The sequence below is a fragment of the Phyllobates terribilis genome, unplaced genomic scaffold, assembly GCF_046119375.1.
Source record: "Phyllobates terribilis strain yellow unplaced genomic scaffold, ASM4611937v1 Scaffold_9__5_contigs__length_417890890, whole genome shotgun sequence".
Lineage (NCBI taxonomy): Eukaryota > Metazoa > Chordata > Amphibia > Anura > Dendrobatidae > Phyllobates > Phyllobates terribilis.
Window position 1 is genome coordinate 10,254,654 of NW_027362769.1, and position 19,415 is coordinate 10,274,068.

General features: G+C 47.7%; 1 protein-coding gene across 2 annotated transcripts in view; it reads right to left on the reverse strand.

The window, feature by feature from the left end:
- The window catches only part of CFAP410 (cilia and flagella associated protein 410), a 163,051-nt gene that overhangs the window by 48,758 nt on the left and 94,878 nt on the right, over positions 1-19,415 (reverse strand). Inside the window, exon 5 of one of the 2 annotated variants that reach the window (XM_073645568.1) lies at positions 9,353-9,914. The exons of the other annotated variant lie outside the window; for it this stretch is intronic. Coding sequence (XP_073501669.1) covers positions 9,397-9,914 — 518 coding nt within the window. The 3' untranslated portion in view covers positions 9,353-9,396. Of the gene's footprint in view, positions 1-9,352; positions 9,915-19,415 lie in introns of those variants that run through there. 2 annotated transcript variants of the gene reach the window in all.

Consider the following 19,415-nt stretch of genomic DNA (forward strand, 5'->3'; position numbering starts at 1 on the left):
TGGATTTTTATGCGTGTTTAGGATCATTATCTATTTGTAGAAGCCATCCTCTTTTCAACGTCAGCTTTTTTTTTTACAGATGTTTGCATCAAAAATTTGTTGAAATTTCATTGAATCCATTGTTCCCTCTACCTGTGAAATGTTCCCCTTGCCGTTGGCTGCAACACTCTCCAAAGTATAAATGATCCACCCCCATGCCTAATGGTTGGCGAGATGTTTTTTTCTGAAATTCTGTGCTCATTTTTCTCCATACATACCTTTGATTATTGTGGCCAGATTTCTATTTTAACCTCATCGGTCCTCAGGACTTGTTTCCAAAATGCATCAGGATTGTTTAGATATTCTTTTTTACTTCTTATGCTGAATTTTATGGTGAGGATGCAGATGTTTCCTTCTGGTGAACAGTAGAACAATGTACAGAACGCCAGAATCTGCTAAATCTTTCTGAATGTCTTTAACAGTCAAGGTACCTACGAGCAGCTCTCACTGAAATTTTGTTTTTCTTCCAGACCTTATCTTGACCTCCACTGTTCCTGTTAACTGCCATTTCTTAATTACATTTCGAACTGAGGAAAGCACAATTTGAAAATGCTTTGCCATCTTCTTATAGCCTTCTCCAGATTTATGGACCTCCATCATTTTCAGAGTGCTAGGCAGCTGTTTAGAAGAACCCATGGCAGCTGTTTTTTGGCACAAGGAGAGAGGAGGCTGGGTTTTTAAAAAGGTGGGAAATTTGCATCACCTGGCCTTTCCTAATGATTAAAGTGAAAAAAAGCCATAACCTTAACAGGCCAATTAAGGTCTGAAACCTTGGTCAAAGTTATCTGAGCACACAAATCTCCAAGGGTGCCCAAACTTTAGCATTAGCCCATTATCAATTTTGTAATTTTTAAAATATAAAAGATAAAAGTATAAATATTTTTTTGTCTAAAATACAAAGGAAATGCGTCACCTTTAACTTTATGCCTTTTAGAGATAATTTTATCTTCACCTTGCTTAACTGTTCACAAGTTCTATGTGGCTTATTACATAGAACTAAGCCACGTTGGTGATAAGGGACGATGAAAGCAAATAGCACATGACTCACATCACCCCCTCCCACACAGCCGCCCAGCATGCAACCCCACGCCTATGACATAGTACCCCTCCACCGCGCAGACCCCCAGCATGCAGCACCATGCAAGTCACATCATCGCCTTTCCTGCACAGCAGCCCAGCATGCAACCCCAAGCCAGTGACATTACCCCCCTCCACCGTGCAGTCCCCCAGCATGCAACATGAGTTACATCACTCCCTTTCCAGCACAGCTGCCCATCAAGCAACCCTATGCGAGTGACAAAATAACCTGCCCTGCACAGCCCTCCTGCATGCAGCTCCACACAGCACTCTATCATGCAGCATCATCCCCTTCCACAGCCCCCCAGCATGCATCATTCTCCCCTTCCCAGTGCAGCCCCCCCTGCACGCAACCCCATACAGGGAACATCACCCCATTCTCCGCACAGCCTACCTACACGCATCACCCCATTCTCCGCACAGCCCCCCCCCAGCACGAATCAACCCATTCTCCATACAGCCCTCCCAGAAAGCAGCATCAACCCATTCTCCCTTCCCCGTGTAGCCAGCCAACATGTAACATCATCCCATTCTCAACCCAGGCCCACCGCATGCAAGCCCAGTCAAGTAATATCAACCCCTCCTGTGCAAGCTCCCTACCCCAATAAGCAGCCAGCTAATAGTAGCAGAAATCACATAAATGAAGCAACCTGTAGCATCGGTGTCTCTGCCCCGTACTAGGCAGAGATGCCGTCCCTCTCACCTACCCGCTCCTGGCGCGGCGTCCTCCAGCGCTTCTCTCCCCGCTGCTTCCGGCACGCGCTCCTTCCCCGGCAGTGTGCTTAGGGCGCGCGCGCGCTCCCACTCTCTTAAAGGGACCGCGCGCGCCGTCCTAAGGAGTCCCTGGCCAATTGCCGGAGGACCTCCCATATATAAGGCACCTCCTCCAAAATGGAGGTGCCCGAGCAATGTTGTTGCAAAGCCTTCACTCTGCTTCAGCCCTCAGGTCCCGTTACCAGTTACCTGCCAGTCACCTGCCAGATTCCTGCTTGTTACCTGCCAGTCACCTGCCAGATTCCTGCTTGATACCTGCCTGATATCCGCTTACCTGCTTGCAAGCCTGCGGTCCGACGGTCTGCCTTCCGACACCTGTCAGTCTGTCTATGGACCAGCCTGCCCGCTCACCTGGGAGCGCTCACCTACTACCTGTCTGCTAGCCTACCTGGAGGCTCCGCCGTCACGTGCTGTGACCACCTGCCTGTCCAGAGACTCTTGCCCGATCACCTGGGAGCGCTCACCTGCTACCTGCCTGCTAGCATACCTGGAGGCTCCGCCGTCACGTGCTGTGACCACGTGCCTGTCCAGAGACTCTTGCCCGCTCACCTGGGAGCGTCCACCTGCTACCTGCCTGCTAGCCTACCTGGAGGCTCTGCCGTCACTTGCTGTGACCACCCGCCTGTCAAGAGACTGTCCCCGTCACTTGCCGTGACCTCCTGCCCTTCTACCCAGAGACTGTCCCCGTCACTAGCCGTGACTACCTGCCCGCCTTCCCTGGGAGCCACCCGCTTCCTTACAAGGACTGCCCCCTTGTATAGTTGCTCAGAGGTTCCACCTCCCAGACCCGCTACAGTTTGCTCGGGCCATGGAACCCGGTGGTCCCCAGATCTCCGATCTGCACCAGGAAGTCTTACGTCAGAAAACTCAGCAGGAGGTGGTACTGTCCTATCTACGGTCCGTTAACTCTCGTCTAGGCGCATTGTGTGACTCGTCTTTGTCTACCTCTGGTCCAGCCGTGCCCATTCCTGCGGTACCGCAATCCAGTCCCTTCATGGTACCCGACTATGGACCTCGGCTTCTGGCACCTCCACGCTTTGCCGGCGAACCTACTTTAGCTCGGGGTTTCATAAACCAGTGCACCCTGCACTTTGAGCTATTGGCATACCAGTTCATCTCCAACCGGGCTAAGGTGGCCTTCATCATGTCCCATCTCACTGGGGAGGCACTGGCATGGCTAAATCCCCTGTGGGAGAGAGGGGATCCCCTGGTGTCCGACCTGCTGTCTTTCCTCGCTGCTTTCCGGAAAGTCTTCGATGAACCTGGACGGAAATCCTCTTCAGCCTCCTCTCTGCTACGTCTCCGCCAAGGGAGTCTCACCGTGGGCCAATATGCCATACGGTTCCGCACCCTCGCTTCTGAGCTTGCCTGGGAAAATGAGGCTCTGGTGTCCGTCTTCTGGGAGGGTCTTTCCGGTCGGATTAAGGACGAGTTAGCTGGTCGGGACATTCCTACCATTCTGGATGACCTGGTGTCACTAGCTACCCGGATTGGCATCCGGTTCCAAGAACGTGCCAAAGAGACTGCCTGGGAGAAAGACTTTTCTTGCACTGCTCCTACTTCCCCGAGACCTGCCTCTCAACCAGTCACTCCGCGGGTGCTCTCGCCTGAACCTATGCAGATCGACCAGACCAAGATGGTCAGATCTCGCCAAGAATCTCGCAGAGCCGAGGGAAGCTGTTTCTATTGTGGCAGTATGGAGCACTTCATCCGTTCCTGCCAGGAAAAGCCGGGAAACGCCAGTGTCTAGGACCGCTCGGAGAGGTGGTCCTAGACAAAAGTAAGCCCTCTCCGTCTCTGACTTTATCGGTCTCTATTGCTTGGGGAGAAAACCGTCACTTTGAACTCGCCCACCTGGATTCTGGAGCTGCTGGAAACCTCATCTCCCAGTCTCTGGTAGAGAGATACCGTATTCCCACCAAGTCCCTGGCTGAACCATTGTCAGTCGCCTCCGTGGATGGAAGACTTCTCTCGGAGACCATCCTGCTCGTCACTGAACCCATAACCCTGCAGGTGGAAATGCTGCACTCTGAGGAAATCTCATTCCATGTGCTGTCCGGACTTTCTCACTCCCTGTTGCTAGGTCTACCTTGGCTCCAGACACACAAACCCGTATTGAACTGGCGATCCGGTGAAGTACTACGATGGGGTCCAGACTGCCAAAGGACCTGCCTGGTTCCGGTCCGCCCAGCTCGCCCTTCACCTACTCCAGCTAATTTACCAGGTCTCCCGGCTCCTTACTGGCCCTATGCGGACGTCTTCGGTAAGAAGGAAGCAGAGACGTTGCCACCCCATAGGCCATATGACTGCCCGATCGACCTGGTACCTGGCACCACTCCTCCCCTGGAGCCGGATTCTTCTTTGTCAAAAAGAAAGACGGCTCGCTACGTCCCTGTATTGACTACAGAGGACTCAATCTCATCACAGTAAAAAACAAATACTCCCTGCCGCTCATCTCCGAATTGTTTGACCGTCTCAAGGGCGCCAGGATCTTCTCCAAGCTGGATCTACGAGGAGCATATAACCTGGTCCGTATCCGTCAAGGAGACGAGTGGAAGACGGCATTCAATACCCGGGACGGTCACTATGAGTACCTTGTGATGCCCTTCGGTCTCTGTAATGCTCCCGCTGTCTTTCAAGAACTAGTCAACGACATCTTCCGTGACCTCCTGTACTCCTGCGTAGTGGTATACCTGGACGATATCTTGGTCTTCTCTCCGGATCTCCCCACACACCGAAGGGATGTTCGTCAGGTCCTGCTTAGGCTTCGGCAGAACCACCTCTATGCCAAATACGAGAAGTGCCTCTTCGACCAGACCTCCCTACCGTTCTTGGGCTATGTCATCTCCCAGACAGGTCTGCAAATGGATCCCGAGAAGCTCTCTTCCGTTCTAAAATGGCCTCGTCCTGAAGGTTTGAAGGCGATACAGCGATTCCTGGGCTTCGCTAATTACTATCGTCTTTTCATCCCACACTTCTCGTCTCGGACTGCTCCCATATCTGCACTTACCCGTAAGGGGGCTAATCCCAGGACATGGTCGCCTGAAGCCGAGGAGGCCTTCCTTTCCTTAAAGAAAGCCTTCGCCTCTGCTCCCATCCTGCACCGTCCGGACTGTAATAAACAATTCTACCTGGAGGTTGATGCCTCCTCCTCCGGAGCCGGAGCGGTACTCACCCAAAAATCTTCTACCGGGAGAATGGTAACCTGCGGCTTCTTCTCCAAAATCTTCTCCTCGTCTGAGCGCAACTACTCCATAGGAGACAGTGAATTGCTAGCCATCAAATTGGCACTGGGGGAGTGGCGCTATCTGCTTGAAGGGGCTCTCTACCCGGTAATTATCTACACGGATCACAAAAACCTGGCATATCTCCAAAATGCCCAGAGACTCAATCCTCGCCAGGCCCGGTGGTTGTTGTTTTTTGCCCGCTTCGACTTCATTCTTCATTTCCGTCCGGCGGACAAGAACGTCAAAGCTGATGCCTTGTCGCGGTCCTTCCTGTCCTCCGATCAAGAGGAGGAGCCTACGCACATCATCGACTCCTCCAAGGTGATGAATGTGGTCCCCTTGGATTTGACTCGTCTCCCACCCGGTAAGACGTTTGTAGCTGTACCAGATCGGGAGAGGGTTCTTCGCTGGGGACATTCCTCTAAACTAGCTGGCCATGCTGGCCAAAAGAAGACCTTCCAACTCATTACCCGGCATTACTGGTGGCCTACCCTGCGTAAGGACGAGGTAGACTTCGTCGCGGCCTGCTCATCCTGTGCCCGTAACAAAGTTCCCAGACATCTACCAGCCGGCCATCTCCTGCCCCTTCCCGTACCTGGTGCTCCTTGGCAGCACATTGCTATGGACTTTATCACCGATCTTCCTATTTCTGCCGTTTGTACAGTCATTTGGGTTGTCGCTGACCGCTTTTCTAAGATGGCCCACTTCATTCCCCTGCCTGGTCTCCCATCTGCACCCGAGCTGGCTAAAGACTTTATCCGCAACATCTTCCGTCTCCACATCGTGTCGGATCGTGGGGTTCAGTTCACCTCACGCTTCTGGAGAGCCACATGTAAGCTGCTAGACATCACCCTGGACTTCTCCTCCGCTTACCACCCACAGTCCAATGGTCAAGTGGAGCGGATCAATCAGATCCTGACCAGTTACCTCCGGCACTTCGTTAATGCACACCATTCGGACTGGGTGGATCTCCTACCATGGGCCAAGTTCTCTTACAATAACCATGAGAGCGAATCCTCTTCCAAATCCCCGTTCTTTATAGTCGGTGGCCAACATCCCCGGATTCCACTTCCTGTCTCCGTTTCTGTGGACAACCCTGCTGCGGAGTCTCTTGTCAGTGAATTTTCTACTATTTGGGAGAGTACCAGGTCCGCTCTTCTTCTGAGCGGATGAAGAGATATGCTGATAAGAGACGTCTGGATCCGCCTCAATTCCGTCCGGGAGACAAGGTTTGGCTCTCGTCCAAACATGTGTGGCTCAAAGTACCCTCCTTCAAGTTGGGCCCTCGATTCATCGGTCCCTTTGAAGTCCTCAGGCAAATTAACCCTGTGGCCTACAAATTAAAACTCCCGGCCACCCTACGGATTCCCAACTCCTTCCACGTATCTCTCCTCAAACCCGTTGTCTTTAACTCTTTTTCCAATAATCCAGGTGCCCCTCCTGCTCCGGTTTCCGCTGATGACGTCTTTGAGGTAGAGAGTATTCTGGCCTCCAAGAGGGTAAGAGGAAAAACCTTTTTTCTGGTAGATTGGAAGGGGTTTGGTCCTGAGGAGAGAACTTGGGAACCCAGGGAGAACATCAACGCCCCGCTTCTCCTTGAAAAATTTATTTCTGGCCAAAAAAAGAGGGGGTACTGTAGCATCGGCGTCTCTGCCCCGTACTAGGCAGAGATGCCGTCCCTCTCACCTCCCCGCTCCTGGCGCGGCGTCCTCCAGCGCTTCTCTCCCCGCTGCTTCAGGCACGCGCTCCTTCCCCGGCAGTGTGCTTAGGGCGCGCGCTCCCCCTCTCTTAAAGGGACCGCGCGCGCCATCTTAAGGAGTCCCCGGCCAATTGCCGGAGGACCTCCCATATATAAGGCACCTCCTCCAAAATGGAGGTGCCCGAGCAATGTTGTTGCAAAGCCTTCACTCTGCTTCAGCCCTCAGGTCCCGTTACCAGTTACCTGCCAGATTCCTGCTTGTTACCTGCCAGTCACCTGCCAGATTCCTGCTTGTTACCTGCCAGTCACCTGCCAGATTCCTGCTTGATACCTGCCTGATAGCCGCTTACCTGCTTGCAAGCCTGCGGTCCGACGGTCTGCCTTCCGACACCTGTCAGTCTGTCTATGGACCAGCCTGCCCGCTCACCTGGGAGCGCTTACCTACTACCTGTCTGCTAGCCTACCTGGAGGCTCCGCCGTCACGTGCTGTGACCACCTGCCTGTCCAGAGACTCTTGCCCGCTCACCTGGCAGCGCTCACCTGCTACCTGCCTGCTAGCCTACCTGGAGGCTCCGCCGTCACGTGCTGTGACCACCTGCCTGTCCAGAGACTCTTGCCCGCTCACCTGGGAGCGCTCACCTGCTACCTGCCTGCTAGCCTACCTGGAGGCTCCGCCGTCACGTGCTGTGACCACCTGCCTGTCCAGAGACTCTTGCCCGCTCACCTGGGAGCGTCCACCTGCTACCTGCCTGCTAGCCTACCTGGAGGCTCTGCCGTCACTTGCCGTGACCACCCGCCTGTCAAGAGACTGTCCCCGTCACTTGCCGTGACCTCCTGCCCTTCTACCCAGAGACTGTCCCCGTCACTAGCCGTGACTACCTGCCCGCCTTCCCTGGGAGCCACCCGCTTCCTTACAAGGACTGCCCCCTTGTATAGTTGCTCAGAGGTTCCACCTCCCAGACCCGTTACACAACCCCCTTCCCTGTGAACCCCTCCAACATTCAGCCTCCATGTAGTAACATCATCTATGTTTCTTAGCCCCTAAAATACATCCTCAGACCACACACACTCAATCCTATGTCAACAAAGAAGGAAACCTCATTCTCAACTCCAAACAGCTCCATTCAGCCCCTCTGTCCCCCCAGGATCTGATCTTTAGCAGCCACAGCACAAGGCTGCTTCCTGGTAGGAGGTCTGCAGTGGATAGAGGACCCGCCCACTCCTGTGACATCTGTAAGCTGTGGACTGGGGTGAGCTCCTCAGGATACAGCGAAGTCACGGACAAAAAAAAGCTGTAAACACTAGTGATGAGCAAGCACTAAAATGCTCGGGTACTCGGGTTGAGCAAATTGGAATACTCGAGTGCTTGGTCCGAGTAACAAGGCCAATTTAAGTCTATGGGAAACTCAAGCATTTTTTCCGGCGGCTCCCCCGGTGGTCTACAGAGGGCCTAAAAATTGGCCAAATCGATGGGAACAGTGCTCAAATGACATGGGAACAGCATGGGGAAGACCTCTGGAAGCATTTCTGACTCCTCAGGTCACTGCTGTCAACAATGTTGTCAGAGGTATTACGCCACTTTTACAGACTCACAATAAAAGATACTAAAATGAAAACAAAATGGATTTTCCTGGGAAATATGTTAAGGAACATCCTTTCCAGGGTAATGACTTGTATATAAGGCAAAATAAATGACCAAAAACAAAAATGCTCCTCCACACCTTGGGCTATGTTCACACGTAGCGTTTTTGATGTGTTTTTGCACTGCTTTCAACGGTGAAAAATACATTCACCAGTAAATGTCATTTTAACATTTTACAACCTTATCCGGCCATGTGGTGTGTGAAACATTATCAGAAACATCCTGTTTCATTTAAGCAGGAGGAACTCAAAGTCACAAATACTATTTTTACAGCCTTACTATTCTTAAAGGGCCAGCATTCGGCTATGCTTCGTTGTTCCGATTATTAAAGAGTGGGTCTTCTATACTGTTATTGTGTATGCAGTGACTGCAAGGGTTGCCAAAAATTTGGACGAAACCCAGTACCCCTTTGAAGAGATATAGAGGAGGGTCTCAGTAAAAAAAAATGTTCCCATTATAAAGGAGTGGGTCTCCTATGGTGGTAAAGCCCATGCTGTGACTGCAAGGGCTGCCAAAATTTGGGAAAAACCCCACTAACAATTTAAAGACACATAGAGCTGGGCCACAGTAACGACATGTTCCCATTAGAAAGGAGAGGGTCTGCTATACAGCTATAGGGTATGCAGTGAGTCCAAACGGCTGCCAAAATTTAGGAAAAACCCCACAAACAATTTAAAGACACATAGAGCTGGGCCACAGTAACGACATATTCCCATGTTCATGGTGGTGATATGAAGGAGGATATGGAGGATGAGGAAAAGGAGAAGAGCAAATAGACAAAATCAGGAAGCGTAAACCCATGTCTGGGTGTGCAGACAGAGGTGCATGGGAATAGACTTAGACCTCCCCAAAAAAAAGACACTGTATTTGAGTTTATGTTACGCTGCTATCATTCGGTGGTGTTGAGAAGTCTGACCCAAACCAGCCCTTGTTCATTTTTATAAGAGAGTCAGCCTGTCAGCATTTTCAGTTAACAGGCCAAAACGCCAGCGGCAGGCCAGGATCTCCAAGGCGTAGAGAGACCGTTCATGCCACGTGTCCAGCTTGGATACCCAATAATTATAAGGCACAGAGGAATCACGGAGGACGTTGGTACGGTCGGCAAGGTACTCCCTCACTATCTTCCGAAACTTTTCCCTCTTTGGGAGAGTACCCTGCGCCTCAGGTCCTGTGCGACGGGAGGGTCTGAGAAAACTGTCCCAGAACTTTGACAGTGTTCCACTGCCTCTGCTGGATTGCATTTGGGTCTCTCTTGCATGTACTCCTTGGTTGTCCAACGAACTGTGACCTCTGCCGTCAGCGTTTTCAGATGGGAGTTTTTTAAATAATTCCGCAACAAGGGCCTTCTCCTGCTCCGGGCTCCTGCTCTGGGCTCCGTGTCCTGCTCCGGGCTCCCGATCTCCCGGTTTTCTGCTCTGGGCTCCTGGTCTCCCGGTCTCCTGCTCTGGTCCTGCTGCTGAAAGAAGAACAGAGAAGACTTTGGTAAGTCCATCTCTGATCTCCCCTCATCCACCCCAATTCCCCTCTTCCCACTCCACACACATCCATGCGCACATGCAGCAGCCGCCGAGCGTTGATCGGTGACATAGTTCACCAATCCACACTCGTGTTCGCTGTTTGCACCACATACAGCAGTTCCTTTTTCCACACACTCTAAATAAAGTACTGACACATGCACCACATACATAACAAAAAATGTCCTGCTCATCCCAAACTCTCTATTCAGCGGAGGAGGCATACGCTTTTCTTGCCTCCGACACTGACAGCGAGGGCGAGGATCCCACATTTCTTTATTTTTCCTCCTCCTCATCATCTTCCGCTTCCTCCTCCTCTTCTTCCTCCTCAGGTGCTGCTGGACCACCCCGCAGTCGTTCCAGGAGAGAAGATGATCCAACGCCCACTACTACTGATCCCATATGGACCTCGCCCCCCAAAAATTATGAGCCACTGATTCCTGATTTCGTGGGGGAATCAGGAATCAAGTTTGACACCACCGGCCTCACAGAAATAGACTTTTTCAAAGTCTTTTTCTCTGAGGATTTCGTAAACCTCATGGTGGGCCAAACTAATTTGTAAGCTCACCAATTTTTGGAACAAAGCCCCGCTTTATCATTTTCTAACTGGTCTCCTGTAGACGCAGTAGAAATGATGAAGTTTTGGGGCCTGGTTCTTCATATGGGGATCCTGAAGAAGCCAGAAATTCGGCAATACTGGAGTGTTGACGTTTTGTATAACACTCCAGTGTTCCGAATGGTCATGATCCGGCAACGTTTTCAGGCCATCCACAAGTTCTTGCATTACCAAGATAATGCAAGGTGTCCTGCACGCGATGACCCGAACTTTGATCGTCTTTTCAAAGTTCGGCCGGTCATCGAACACTTCAACAACAAGTTTGCTGAAGTGTACGTGTGGATGAGTCCTTAATCGCTTTTAAGGGGCGGCTTGGATTCCGGCAGTACCTGCCCAGTAAAAGGTCCAGGTACGGGATCAAGCTGTATAAACTGTGTGAGAGTACCTCAGGGGAGTGAGTGGGAAAATTGTGTGGGACTTGGTGCACCCACTGCTGGATAAAGGTTATCACCTGTCCGTGGATAACATTTATACCAGTGTCTCTCTTTTCAAGTCCCTCTTTGCGCAACGTACCGCATTCTGCGGTACTGTCCGCAAAAATCAGAGAGGCTTCCCAAAGATGCTAATTGGGCAGCTGCTCAGAAGGGGTGAGAGCAGAGCCCAATGTAGCGACAACCTGCTGGTGGTCAAGTACAAGGACAAGAGGGATGTCCTTATCTTGACCACCATACACGGTGATGGCAGCACCCTCAGCACTGTACGAGGTTCCACTACACAGGTCGCCAAACCAGACTGTGTAGTGGGGTACAACAAGTACATGGGGGGAGTTGATCTCTCTGATTTAGTCCTCCAGCCGTACAGAACTTTGAGAAAGGCCAGAGTGTTGTACAAGAAGCTGGCCGTGCACATCGTGAAGATGGCAATGCACAACGCGTTCCTTCTGTCACAATGTGCAGGCCAGACTTCTACGTCGTATCTTCACTTCTAAGAGGCAGTTATCAAGGCCCTAATATTTGGCAGCGGTGACAGAGTGGGCCCCAGTACTTACGGAACTGAAGGACCTCGAATTGTACCAGGCCAGCATTTCCCAGGGGAGATCCATCACAGCGGAAAAAAAGGTAAGTCACAAAAGAGGTGCCGAGTGTGTTATAAAAGGGGAATACGCAAGGACACCATTTATCAATGTGACACCTGTCCCGACAAACCTGGCCTGTGCATGAAAGACTGCTTCAAAAGGTACCATACTTCCATGGACTACTATTTTCTGACGTATGACAACCTGACGAACACTACACAGCTAACGTAGTGTTCGTCAGGTTGTCATACGTCAGTTGTGTAGTGTTCGTCAGGTTGTCCTACACAACTGACGTACGACACTACATTATAAGATTCAAAAATCATCTATCACTTCCAAAAAGGGGGCACTTGTTGGGCATTTCCCCTGTTTAGGCACATCAGGGGCTCTGAGAATGTGACATGAGGCCCGCAGACCGTTCCATCAAAGTCTGCATTCCAAAGCGTCACTCCTTCCCTTCTGGGCCCTGACATGCGCCCAAACAGTAGTTTTCTCCAACACATGGGGTATAAGCGTACTCAAGAGAAATTGCACAACAACTTATGGGGTACAATTTCTCCTGGCACCCTTGTGAAAATATTTTTTTTAGCATTTTTGTGGAAAAAATGTTTGTTTTTTTATTTTCACAAGTCAACATTATAATTTTCTGTGAAGCACCTGGGGGTTCAATGGGCTCACCACACATCTAGATAAATTCATTGGGGGTCTAGTTTCCAAAAAGGGGGCACTTATTGGGCATTTCCACTGTTTAGGCACATCAGGCGCTCTGAGAACGTGACATGACACCCGCAGACCGTTCCATCAAAGTCTGCATTCAAAAGAGTCACTCCATCCCTTCCGAGCCCTGACATGCGCCCAAACAGTAGTTTTCTCCAGCACATGGGGTATCAGCGTACTCAGGAGAAATTGCACAACAACTTTTGGGATCCAATTTCTCCTAGTACCCTCGTGAAAATAAAAATATTGCGGCTAAAATATCATTTTTGTGTGAAAAAAAATGTTTGTTTTTTTCACGGCTCTACATCAAACTTTTGAAAAACACTTGGGGGTTCAAAGTGCTCACCACACATCTAAATAAGTTCCCTGAGGGATCTAGTTTCCAAAATGGGGTCACTTGTGCGGGGTTTCCACTGTTTAGGCACATCAGGGCTCTCCAAACGCGACATGGGGTCAGCTGTCAATTCCAGCGAGTTTTGCATTGTCCTTCCCTTCCGAGCCCTGCCGTGCGCCCAAACAATGGCTTTCCCCCACATATGAGGTATCGGCGTACTCAGTAGAAATTGCACAACAACTTTTGGGGTCCGATTTCTCCTGGTACCCTTGTGAAAATAAAAAAATTGGGGTCTAAAATAAAATTTTAGTGAAAAAAAAGTTAATTGTTCATTTTTTCCTTTCACGTTCAATTAATTGGTGTGAAGCACGTGAAGGGTTAATAAACTTCTTGAATGTGGTTTTGAGCACCGTGAGGGGTGTAGTTTTTAGAATGGTGTCACTTTTGGGTATTTTGTGTCATAAAGACCCCTCAAAGTCACTTCAAATGTGATATGGTCCCTAAAAAAATGGTTTTGTAAATTTTGTTGTAAAAATGAGAAATCACTGGTCAACTTTTAACCCTTATAGCTCCCTAACAAAAAAAAATTTTGGTTCCAAAATTGCGCTTTTGTAAAGTAGACATGTGGGAAATGTTATTTATTAACTATTTTGTGTGATATATCTCTCTGATTTAAGGGCATGAAAATTCTAATTTTGAAAATTGTGAAATTTTCAAAATTTTCGCCAAATTTCCATTTTTTTCACAAATAAATGCAAGAGATATCAAAGAAATTTTACCACTATCATGAAGTACAATATGTCACAAAAAAAACAATCTCAGAATCAGGGGGATCCATTGAAGCGTTCCAGAGTAATTACCTCATAGAGTGACAGTGGTTAGAATTGTAAAAATTGGCCTGGTCATTAACGTGCAAACCACCTTGGGGGGTAAAGGGGTTAATACAATGATTCCCATAGATGAGAATTCTTGGTTATAGAATTCTGCAATAATCACAAATGTGCATGCAGTATAAGGGAATCCGTGCAAAAGAAATCCAGACATCATCTATGGTGGTGGGAACCGTGAAGCTGCATAAGGTGTCTGGTGCATTAGAAATGGTACATCTATGCAAGCAGGTCTATATAGCAAGCCCTAAAGGTTAGAAACAGAGGTATTAAGGTGATATAGTGCCATGTAATCTCAATATACAGGTCATTTGATAAATCAGTCACTTATGACCTAGTGGAGAACAAATGGTAACGCCATGAGGCAAATATATCTGAATGATCAACCCTTGTTATTAGATATAAAATGCTTAGTGCAATATGATCACAGTATATCAGTCAATCAGTACCTCAGTCGTTAAAGACCTGATAAAGACCATAAGAAACCCAATCATGTAGACCCTCCGTGCTAATGTGTCATCCAGCACCCCTTGATGCACGTTTTGCATCAGGCTTCATCAGAACCGTGAACATTTCTAATGCACCACCTTATGCAGCTTCATGGTTCCCACCACCATAGATGATGTCCGGATTTCTTTTGCACTGATTTAAAATAAGCAGAATAAAATATGTAAGAAAGTAAAAAAAAACAAACACACACATAATAAGTGCACAAAAATCAGTTTCGCCACTAAAAACAGTGTTTGTGTTAAAACAAAACAAAAAAAATACAAAAAATTAGTTCAGAATGACCCGAACTATAAAATGTTCACATTATTTAATCTTTACGGCAAACAACGTAAAAAAATAAAAAACAAGCCAAAAGATCGCTTTTTCATCATCCTGACACAAAAAAAAATTGAGTAAAAAGCGATCAAGTAAAAAATAAAAAATGGTATAAAATGAAAATGCCAAGTCGTCCTGCAAAAAACAAGACCCAATATGGCTCAATCGACAAAGAAATAAAAAAAGTCACAGCTCTCAAGGGTATCGTGATGGAAAAACAAATTCATTTTTGTAAAATATTGTTTTTAGTCTGTAAAAGGAGTAAAGCATAAAAATAAATGACAAAAATCTGGTATCACTGTAATTGTACCGACCTGACAAACAAATCGGTCTTATCACTTTTACCACATTGTGAACAGCACAAAAAAAAAAAAAAAAATTAAAACATTAACGGAATTGCTCGTTTTTGTTAATTTTGCGTCTGACAAAATTGAAATAAAAAGTGAACAAAAAAATGTTCTTATATACCTCAAAATGGTTCCAAAAAAAAAAAAAAAAAAAAACTTCACCTCGTTGCACAAAAAATAAAAAAGTCACAGTTCTCAGAATATGGCCACAAAAAGACTTTTTTAAATAAAGAAAAAAGCATTTTTACTGTGTGATAGCAGCAAAACATTAAAAAACTGATATGAATCTGGTATCGCTGTAATCGTACCGACCCCTAGAATAAAGCTGTCTTATTACTAATACTGCACGAAAAACGTCATAAAATTAAAAAAACTATTCTTGTTCTGCTGTCTAGTTGTTCATTCTGTCTCTCAAAAATCGGAATAAGGCTCAGTTCACATTTATTCTGTGCTCTTCGCTGAGCACTTACGTCGATGTTTCCGTGTAAACTTCAAAAACTGCGATTCAGTCAAAACCCCTGACTAGAAGGCCCCCTTCACACTTCACTATAAACCGGTATTGGAAAAAAACAGTAATCAGTGTTTTGAATCAGTGTGCCATCAGTGTTTTTCCGTTATGGCAAAAGAAAAAGAAATGACAATGCCTCTCCTATACGTTGCAATGTTAAATACATACAGCACACAGATGGAACATGAATACCATTCCATGAGCTGCACGTGTTTAACACGGACCCATAGATTTGTATTGACCCTCATCTTTCATACTGCCAGTAAAAAACGGATATGTGCACAGCAGCATGTTATAAGGGGAACGAGTGGCATCCATGAAAAAAAAACGGATGCCACACACACTGCAAACACGGACATGTGAAGGGGGCCTAATGAGGCAGATGGGGTCAGTTTGGAAAACGTCTGGCCTCTGTTCTGGCAATATCTCATCATTTTAGGTGTCTTAAAGCACAAAAGTTTGGAGAACCACAGTTCCGTGTACGTCTAAATAGATGGATACCACCGAAACATACGGGGAGAGCCCAATTAACAATTTATAGGGTGATAGTCTCCAGAAGCACAAGCTGGGCACAATGTATGGGCACTAAACTGGTAGACTTGCAGTTCTTCAGAATAAAGCATGGCGTAGATGTTAGAAAGTGAAAATGCCTGTGGGGCCAAAATAGTCACTACCGCCATACCTAAATTAATTGAGAGGTGCAATTTTGAAAATGAGGTCACTCTTGGTGCTTTTTTAGCACCTTTTGGGTTCTGCAAATATCGCCCGCAAAATATTCCAAAATTTGTGTTTAAGAAGCCAAATAGTGCTTCTTCCTGCTCACCCCTGACGTGTAGCCTAACAGTAGTTTCTGAGGATGTATAGGGCATCACCACATTCGAGAGAAACTACACAACAAACTGTGGGTTCCTGTTTCACCTATTAACCCTTGTGTAAGGCTATGTGCGCATGATGCGGATTTGAAGCAGAAATTTCCTGAGATCTTTTGCCTCTCCCTAGCAGAAAAAACGCAGATTTTACATGCGTTTTTGACGCGTTTTTTTCATGCGTTTTTTGAAGCGTTTTAGTACATCAATGAATGCTTTTTGTAGCTAAATAAAGTTATTTGGTGGGACATTGCTTAAACCCTTGGATGAACATAGAACTGGGGTGAATATATTGGTTCACTTGAATGATTAAAGAATGTGTCTGCTGTAATTCAAATGAAGTGTTTTTACTCTGTGTCTGTGTGTTTATTTAACTCTTTACTTTAATTAAGTTTGGTGATGAAAAAGGTCTGATTGACACCTTGTCATCACCAAACAAAAGAGCTGGGTGTCAGCTAGTCCCATTCACCCAGTCTTCATTAGCATTTCTATTCATGTAATTTATGTGGCTCCTGTGCTGCTATTATTAGCCTGGGAAGGTGCCATTAGGCAAACATGGTCCCTGGCCATTAAACAACATCTCACAGCTGGTTCGTTAGCCGATATGTCCCCCCGATCAGCACTCAGCAGCGATTTGCACACAGCATATTTTTGTTGCGTCCAAAACGCTGTGTTCGAATACTGCACTTTTGTTGTCGGTACATGTGAATCCACCGCATATAATGACACTTCAATTGGTCAAAATCTGCAGCGTAGACAGAAATTGACATCCTGCGAGTGAGTTTGGGTACGTGGCCACGATCAGGAACCACTGCACGTTTAACACTGCGTGTTTATACAGCATCAAACCTGCAGCGTCCAGATGTTACAACATAGTGGATGGGATCTTTTGAAATCCCATGTCCACTATGCGTGCATCAGAGGCTGCAAATCACCTGTGGACACAGACATGCGGCGCGTCTTTCAGGAACGCAGCATGTCAAATTCTCTTGCAGAGTCGCTAGTCTCCGCAACAGAAACGTGACCACTAGAAAGTACTGAATGCGGTAAATTCGCATGGTTCAGTGAACACGTGGATTTACCTACATTCAATATAATGCAACGTTTTGGACGCAGAAAAAAATTTGCATCCAAAGCGCTGCTACATCTGAATTATGGGCACAGAGCCTAATTTTTTTTTTTTTTAAAAACAATGGCGTGGGCTCCCGCGTCATTTTTATAACCAGCAGAGAAAGCCAACCGCTGGAGGCTGATATTAGTAGCCGGGGAAGGGGCCATTAGCCCATTAGTCAACAATGTTCCCTGGCTATTAATATCAGCCCACAGCTGTTTGTTTAGCCTTTACTGGCTAGAATACAGGGGAACCCCCCCAAAAATGGACATGGGGTCCCCCTTTAAAATCTAACCAACAAAGGCTAAACTAGACAGCTGCGGGCTGATATTGACAGCCAGGGAAGGGGCCATGGATACTAACCCCCTCCACGGCTATTAATATCACCCCTCAGTAGTCCCAGAAATGGCGCATCCATAGGATGTGACAAATCTAGCGCTTAGCCTTACGCGCTTTCCACTGCCCTGTAGGAGTGACAAATGGGGTTGGGGTTCACGTCAGCCTTGTATAAGACGCCCCCATTACTAACCGCGTAGGAAAGTGGTCGGAGCTATTTCAATAAAAGACACAGCCAGAATAAAGTATTTTAAAAAAAAAAACACACACGGTTCTACGATTTTTTTTTATTACCCTCCGTCCGCTAAGCCCTCGATCTCCTGAAAAAAAGTAAAAAAACAAAACAACCATATCCCACACCTGCCCACCGTCAATGACGGAGTCCACAATTACGCCAAGTGTCCCGCGGCCATCTGGGACACTTCTACAGCAGTAACATCAGCCATCACTGATGTCACTGCTGTAGAAGAGAGCAATGTACACTGACATGGGTGTAAAATCACCCCCTGTCAGTGTACATTGCTGCAGGAGGTCACTGGGGTTGATCAGCTGAAGATAAGCAGATCAGCCTCGGTGAACTTAACACCCTGGGAACATTATTGCGAATGTTCCCAGGGTGAGCATCAGCTGATCGGTCACGTGACTGATGAGCTGTTCAGTGCTGGCAGCAATCAGCTGATGGTCACGTGACCATCAGCTGATCAGTGACATCACTGCAGGTCCTGGCAGCTTGGTATGCTGCAGGGCGCGAGCCAGTGCCCTGCAGTGTACGCCTGCCTGCCGGGGAGACAGCATCGCCGCCGGGGACTGCTGGACAGGAGAGTATAAAAAGGTTTATTTTTTTATTTTTATTTTTTACTACCACGGGCACGCGGGCAGGGAAGAGCAGACTGCTGCTCCTCCCATCCACTTCGCTCCCGCTGTCATCAGCGGGAACGGCGGTCGGATGAGAGGAGTAGCAGTCTCCTCTCCCGACCCGGGTACCACCCGCACCGTGATTCTGGCGCGATTTTGCGCCCATTGATTTTCATCGACACCCAGCAATTCCGCAGGTATAGATATTCTACCTGCGGGTTTTCTGCGATTCAATGCAAGTCAATGAGCGCAAATTCGCCGCGGAATCGCTCTAGAAATGGTCCTGCGGTGGTTTTTAAAGCAATGATAGTCCGGAGCGGAAATTTACGCATTATGTGCACAGCACATCCGGATTACCATGGCTATGCATGGCAGACCTATTAACAAGCGTTTTTAAAGTGTTTCCGCAGCAGAAAAACCACCAAACTGACAAATTTGTAGCTAACAAAAACATTACATTTTTACTAGAGATGAGCGAGCACTAAAATGCTCGTGTCGAGCAAATTGGAATGCTCAGTTGCTTGACCCGAGCAACGAGCCCAAAGTAAGTCTATGGGAAACTCTAGCATTTTTTCGGCGCTCCCCCCCCAGAGGTCTGCAGAGGGCCTAAAATCGCCCTAATCGATGGGAACAGTGCTCAAATTACATGGGAACAGCATGGGGAAGACCCTTGTAAGCATCTCCGACTCCCAGGTCACTGCCTAACACCGTGGTCGTCAGTTGTGATCCTATATTACTGAGGTAATAATACAGACATTTTTGGCAATGTGACATATTAAACTCCATTTAAAATGGGGAAGGCGCCTGGCAAGGGACGGGGAAGTGGATGTAATGGTGATGCTGCATGTAAAGATGTGCGGTTGTGGGTTCTAAGTAATCACCTAGGCAGGTTAACGATGCAACAATATTTTATTAATCACATCCATGGTAATGCAGCAATTCCAAGTAAATGGCCAAAATACAGTTCTCTCAGTCCTTAAGTTCTCAACCTGGGATCAGTAGTTCCACTTGCTTTGTATCAGGCCA